The sequence below is a fragment of the Dipodomys ordii genome, unplaced genomic scaffold, assembly GCF_000151885.1.
Source record: "Dipodomys ordii isolate 6190 unplaced genomic scaffold, Dord_2.0 Scaffold2, whole genome shotgun sequence".
Taxonomy (NCBI): Eukaryota; Metazoa; Chordata; class Mammalia; order Rodentia; family Heteromyidae; genus Dipodomys; species Dipodomys ordii.
Window position 1 is genome coordinate 33,557,926 of NW_012267218.1, and position 7,489 is coordinate 33,565,414.

The 7,489-nt window shown below is 44.2% G+C and overlaps 1 protein-coding gene across 1 annotated transcript in view; it reads right to left on the reverse strand.

The window, feature by feature from the left end:
• Nucleotides 1-3,182: 3,182 nt before the first annotated feature.
• Prkch (protein kinase C, eta) overlaps nt 3,183-7,489 on the reverse strand; it is a 228,744-nt gene continuing 224,437 nt past the window's right edge. The window contains exons 12-13 of the mRNA XM_013013856.1: nt 5,400-5,498; nt 3,183-3,374 (exon numbers count right to left, since the gene is read on the reverse strand). Coding sequence (XP_012869310.1) covers nt 3,183-3,374; nt 5,400-5,498 — 291 coding nt within the window. The remainder of the gene's footprint in view (nt 3,375-5,399; nt 5,499-7,489) is intronic.

Below are 7,489 nucleotides of genomic sequence, written 5' to 3' on the forward strand. Positions count from 1 at the left end.
CTCAGGGCTGTGTTGAGATAATAAATACTTATAACTCTACCGCATAGTGTATAAATGCAATATAAGGAGTTTCCACTGGTCTGAAGCATAGACTAATAATAAAACTTTTAGAAAAAAAGGGGGATTATAAAAGATTTTTCCTTTTCAAGGGAACAATTAAGTCCTGCAAAAAAATCTAATAAAGAACAACTGTAAGAATGATTCTGGCCATGTACTATGTGTGTGTATTAATAAAGTCATAAGGGCATGTCTGAAAGGCAAGATGGCACAGAACTCTGAGGGGATGGGAGAGGGATTGGGAGCCCTGCTGGGCAGACAGGCATCCCACACAGTCACAAGCACAGCAGCGTGGGATGGAATGTACTCAGCAAGACTCCCTCTTCTGTTCTCTGTTCTACTTGTTAGCAATGCTCATCAGGGGAACTGAGCTACTGGCTTGGGAGCGACCAGACTTCTTGAGAATGCATGGATACTCCTGAGGGACGCTGAAGAAAAGAATGTACCAAACTCATTGGTTCATTTTATGTACAGCAGAAAAAAAAAAGATTAGTGATATCAGCTCTTGAATCTCAGAAGCTTACTTGCTGGGATCCACAGGAGAGCCTTTTGGTGCTCATTTCATTTGCTCTTGCTGCAGAAGGTAGTATAAACAATTTCTAGGTCATGAATCCAGTGCATGAAGGCTGAGCTCACTTCCGCCTCACAGGCTAGAGGTGTTTCTTCGCCCTTACACACTGAACTTGTACAAGATGCTCATTCATGTTGGTGCTTATGCTTTTCTGTTACATGAATTTGCAAGCGACCAAGTAGAAAGGACAGGAACAGGGACTCTGAACCCAGCACTCTGCCTTGATATAACTGCCATGTGGATAGACTTGGTTTGCCTGCTCTTTTCTCCAACCTGGATTGTTTAGAAAGAAATTTTAAAAAGCATTTCATCAGCATGTGTTAGTCTACTCTTCCTGCCATCACAGAGTGATCTTTTAAATGTGGAAAATGATCTGATCACTCATGCTTGCTTGAAATGCTTCAAAGACTTGTCTTGGTACTTTGAGGTCCAAACTCTTCCCACATGTGCCATGTCCTTCAGACCCTTGATGCTTCTTCATCCTTATATATGGCATTCATCACTGGCCTACCCTTGGCTGTGACTCTTTAGCTACCCTACCACTGGGTGATTCAAAGGAGCTTCTCTCAGAACCGTTGTGTGCTTTAAGCTTGACCAATTTCTCATCAGCTTTATCTCACCTTAGAAGTCAACTCAAAGGCCAAGCATTGGTGGCTCATGCCTATATCCTAGCTCCTCAGGAGGCTGAGATCTGAGACTGGGTGTTTGAAGCCAACCCGAAGCAGAGAAATCTGAGAGTTTCCTATCTCCAATTAACCAGCAAAAGATGGAAGGGGAAGTGTAGCTCAAGTGGTAGGGCATCAGTCTTGAGAAAAAAAGCAAAGCAACAATATGAGATCCTGAGTTCCAGCCCCAGTACCAGTACACACACACACACACACACACACACACACACACACACACACACACACACACACACACACACACACAATGTCATCTCAGGATAACCTCCTCTGAGTGTAGCTCAGCTTAGCTTAGCTCTGTTATGCTTGGAAAGAACCTGAGTTTCTTCTATCTTTTTCTTCCTCTTTGTCCTCCTCCTCCTTCACCTCCAACTCCTTATTCTTCCCTCTTACCTTCTCTCTCCTTTCTTCTCCCTCCCCCTTCTCCATCTTTTCCTTCTGGCAACACTAAAGTTTGAACTCAGGGCCTTGTGCTTGCTAGTAAATACTCTGCCATTTGAGCCATACCTCTAGCAAAACTGACTCTTCTGAACTGCTTTCTCCTCTTGGCCCCAAAGAGTGTGTCAATTCCACAAGTCAGGGATCCTGTTCTGTTTTGCTCATCACCTGTGCCCAGCCCCTTGCACAGAAGCTGGATGGCTATTAAGTACATACACTGAATACACACATATCTCAGTATTCATTAGATGAACACATAGACCAATGCCTTTCTCTCTATTTATACCTAATATGTTTATGGTTTAGATTGAAAACTCCTGCACCAAAAAAAAACCCACCCCCCCAAAAAAAAAACCCAACCAACTAACCAAATCTAAACCAAAACAAAACAATTCTCTCAAGAATAAAAATCTGTCTCAGTTTTGTATATAATTAAGCACTTAAGTATGATGGTGTTACTAGATTGTTCAGGGATAGGATGAGGATAATGACACCCCTCAGAATGTTGTGAAATTACTACTTATAATTTAACAATCCTCATAACATGCTCTTCTGCTGAACGTTCCCCTTTGACAATGCTTGCATGCATGCTGCCTAATCTGAAGTGGGACTGAAGCTGAACATCACCATTGCTTCATGGACTGAACGCAAATGAAGCTCTCGACCCTGAGTCAGCTAGAATGTGCATATGGCATTCTAACATGTGGAGTCCCTCTGCCTCAGTGGACCCAAATGACAGTGATTTGGACAAAGTATTTTTTTGGGGGGGGGTCCGGTCGTGGGGCCTGAACTCTGGGCCTGGGCACTATCCCTCAGCTCTTCATCTCAAGGCTAGCACTCTACCACTTGAGCCACAGCGCCACTTCCGGCTTTTTTCTTTTTGCTTATGTGGTGCTGAGGAATCGAACCCAGGGCCTCGAGCATGCAAGGCAAGCGCTCTACCACTGAGCCACCTTCCCAGCCCCCGGTCCAATCTTAACATGGAAGACTTTTTCTATTGTGTGTAGGACTACGTACAATGCCATCGAAGTCACAAAATTCAAATCTATGCTGGTAAAGAAAGCAATGTCATTGTATCTGGCATGATACAACAAAATAAAAGCTGATTCAGAGTCCTCTGACCAAACCTCTCACACGAATTCATTCCCCAAGCCTTAGGGTTTTTTGGCCACGGACCATTTGTTCCCACCTTGTTGGCATGATGGTTGCTAGAGGCAGCAGCTCCAGGCTGAACGGCACTGTATAACCACAGACTTCTTTTACTGGAAGCAAAACCAGCCAACATGTTTGAACGATCTGAAGTCATTCCTTCTGCTTCCCCACTCATTCTTCCTCATTACCCCAGGTGCCATCCTACCCCCTCCTCTTCTCTCTTTGCGCCCCTCCCCAGGTCAGCAAGACTCCCACGGTTTACAGTGCTCATCGCCAGCTCTCTATCCAAATTCCAGACCCAGTCGATCAGCTGCCATGTTGACCCCACTTTCAAACATCTGGGTCTTTCCAAGTTCATGTGCTTTCAGTTCATGCTTCACTGGTTCCCCAACACTCCAATAGGATAGAACTAAGAGCTTCAGTTCTTGGAAATATGCATCCTGTCTCTGAAATCTTACAGTGATTTCCTCTACCTGGAATATTCTCCACACCCTTGCCCAGCTCCCTGAACCTCATCCACCCCTTAACACCCAGCTGAAATGCCGTGTCCTTTGTCTCATCCTTTTGCCACTTTCCCTGCTCTTGCCTCCAGAAAGAAAAAATAAATTCTCAAAAGATGGTTCCTCCTTGGTAGTATATAAGGTGTCCATTCACCAGTTCTCATTCTTACTTGACTCTGGGCAATAGAAACAAAGCCCTGTCTCTCCCTTTTGTATTCTTAGCACTTAGCACAAGCCTACCAAAGAGAGATGCCAGACAAGCCTTCACTGAACTGAATTAAATATGGGTTCTGACTGCCTAATAGACTGGCACAGACATTCTTTTCTCAGGTCAACAGAATGATAATTATTTCCAATAGTATGACATTCTTCAAGTGTATGCTCTTATAATAATGCTGTCACTAATTATTATCATTAACATTAGGTCATACTTTACTGACCATTAAGTCGGGGAGACATTAGTGCTATATGAGTAGTAAGTACCCCTAGCTTCCTCCATGGCTAAGGTTCCTGGAACAGCAGGAAAGAATCACATTGGGGAGTATGTGGGTACTAGAAATGTGGGATTCTAGGGGGCTGAAGATACGACTTCTTCATGGGAAGAACAAAATATATGGGGGATGGACAGATGTCACCTAACTTAGAATCTCAGACTGTGAGGAAACTCTAAAGTCTGATATCAGATTTTTGGGTCCCCCTTTTTACTATAGCAATGCACATATGGCAAACAGCATTTGAACTAATATCTAGTGTGCCACTCAGCAACGATAACTACAGCCACATTCACACTACGGTACAACCATCTGCCATCCTTCCAAACTCATCTTTCCAAACGGAGACTCCCTACTCATTACACACAAGCTCTCAGAGCTGAATGTTGGTGGCTCACACCTGTAATGTTCACTTTTCAGGAGGCTGAGATCTGAGGACCATGGTTTGAAGTCAGCCCAAGAAGAGAAGTCCATGAGATTCTTATCTCCAATTAACTACTAAAAAGCCAAAATGAAAGTGAGGCTCGGGGCTGGGAAGGTGGCTCAGTGGTAGAGCGCTTACCTTGCATGCCTGAGGCCCTGGGTTCGATTCTTCAGCACCACATAAGCAGAAAGAAAAAAGCTGGAAGTGGTGCTGTGGCTCAGGTGGTAGAGTGCTAACCCTGAGCTGAAGAGCTGAGGGACAGTGCCCAGGCCCCACAACTGGACCAAAAAAAAAAAAGAAAGAAAGAAAGTGAGGCTCTAGTGGTTGAGTGCCAGCCTTGAGCAAAAAAAAAAAAAGGCTGAGTGAAACTGCCTAGGTCCTGAGTTCTAGCCCTAGGACTACGCCCCCCTTCCCTCTCCCCCATACACAAAACCTCCCACAAGCTCCATCCTCATCTTCCTCCAACTCCTGACAGTCATTTCTCTTCTGTCCTGTCTTTGACTTTGACTACTTTATATGGAATCATACAACGCTTTTCCTTTTGTCTTTGGCTTATTCTACTTTAAGTTTCATCCCTATTATATGATATATGAAAACTTACTTCATTTTGAAGGCTGACTAATATTCTACTGTTTGGATAACCTTGTCTTTGGGCATTGATCCATTGAGAGACATTTGGGTTGCTTCCGCTCTTTAATATTATGAATAATGTTGCAATGAACATGCGTGTGCAACTGTCTGTTTTAGTTTCTGCTCACAATGTTTTTGGGTATATATCCAGGAGACTTGCTGGATCATATGGTAATTTATGTTCAATTCTTTTTGGGTCTGGTCATGGGGCCTGAACTCTGGGCCTGGGCGCTTTCCCTCAGCTCTTCAGCTCAAGGCTAGTGCTCTACCACCTGAGCCACAGCACCACTCCCGGCTTTTTTCTTTTTTCTTATGTGGTGCTGAGGAATCGAACCCAGGGCCTCAGGCATGCAAGGCAAGCGCTTTACCACTGAGCCACCTTCCCAGCCCCTTATGTTCAATTCTTTAAGGAATAACCTCTACCTTATTTTCACAGTGGCTGCCCTATTTTACCTCCTCATCAGCAGGGCACAGAGGTTCCACTTCACTTAAGCAATGTGCTTCCTGGCCTCTGGGGAGGCACAAGTTCTCTGTGCTTCTTACGTTCTCCATCTACAACATGAGAGAGTCAGAAGAGACAATCTCTAAGGCTTCTTTCAGCCATTAAAGAACAATTGTGGCTTACTTAAGGTGAGATTATAGCCAAGAATCAGTCTGGATGGTTCATGAAGCATGAGTTGGTACATGAACTCTTTTCTGATGCTGGCAATGTAATAGGCTTTCCTAGAGAAAGGCAACAAGTTTAAAAAAATTCTTCTCATGCCCTCAGCTCTCCTAATGAATGGGAATCACTGTCTGAGCATGCGCCCTCTGATGAGAAATGTCCTCCCCTGTAGCTTGCCTCACTCACACAATGACCTATAGGATAAGTATCCAACAGCACAGGTAAGATGCCAAGGCATAGCAGAATTCACCATTTATTCAACGTCACAGAGCCAGCCAGTGGGAGCCTAGATCTGCCCTGAGGGGTAGGGTTGTATTCAGAGGCAGGTTCTTAACCACCCAGGAAGGTTCCCAGGTCTCCCATTGCTCCTTTTTTTCCATTCCATTTCCTCTGCAAGGACTAACTCAATGTCCTTATCTATAGCATTTAAGCTCCTTACTTTCAGGTGTAACTGTTCCAGAATCCCCTCAGTGAGCATTTTTTCATAGTAATTTTTTCAGGCAGCTTTCCAGAAAAATCATTTTGAAGACACAGTCCTTGAAGGTGTAAGAAAGAATAGATAGATAAATCTGAAAGGTTTACATACATTATTGCACTGAAGCTTTGACAATCTCCTTATACCCTGGATTTTAATGGTCTATGTCCTTTATAAGCAAGGTCACTGAAATTCAGAGGACAGAAATTCATTAACATTACTCAACCCAGAAGTAACAGGGCTGGGTAGCTGGCCTGGCGCACTGACTACACCTGAACCGTGATCCTTCCTATGTGGACAGGCTTGGAGGGAATTCAAGTGCCATTTAGGAAAATCACTACCAGATCAATGATACATAATGATCTTGGGTGCTGACCTGGCATTAGAAAGGAGCTGAAATGCATGGAATTGAAGAGGTTGGGAGTTTCCCAGCTGTGGCAAGCCAAGGGTCTCTCTAGATGAGGCACAGGAGGCTGTGTCCTCTCTGAACAAAGACGGTCCAGGATGCTACTGGATAACCCAGTGCTAGTTACCAAACATACTCACTGTATATTTACACCGAAGATCCAGCTTCAAGTAACTGAGTTTATCTGGTTAAGAAGAAACAGTCTTCTTAATTTGATGTAAATTTGATGTAAATCTTAACCTTGCACAGTACTTGCTGTTCTACAAAGCTTGGCTGAGGTATGTGTGTGTTGCAGAGGGAGGAATATATAGTCTCAGATTTAGCTGGGGAGGACTCTCAAAATGACTCTGAAGTACTAGAATGAGGTTAGGATTTCTTCCAAAAATGTGTACAAAATTTAAGTAAGATGGATGTAATAGATCTTCAATCCAAATAGGGGTAAAATCTCTTCAGATTTTTACATGCAAAAGGTGTGTTATCAGATCAACACCAATCTAGCTTGCTAGTCCCTAAGGAACAGCCAGGTTTTGTGAGGTACAAGACACTTTCCTAACTTCCATGTTTCCAAAGACTGTGATTTCTATGCAGCAAGGTTAACAATGCACATTTCTTTATAGTACAGACTTAACAGTTTCACTTTACCATCAATTCTGTGGTCCCTCTCCCCCCGCCCCCCTTGGGTCCGGTCGTGGGGCCTGAACTCTGGGCCTGGGCGCTGTCCCTCAGCTCTTCAGCTCAAGGCTTGCACTCTACCACCTGAGCCACAGCACCACTTCTGGCTTTTTTCTTTTTGCTTATGTGGTGCTGAGGAATTGAACTCAGGGCCTCTGGCATGCAAGGCAAGCGCTCTACCACTGAGCCACCTTCCCAGCCCCAGGTGGTCCCTCTTTTTAACTACTAAACATGCCAAATCAGATGCAGTCATAGGACAAAAATATCTACCATGTAGTATGAGGTTGTTGGATGTAGGCCAGAGGCTGACATGCCTTGGGAGTCAC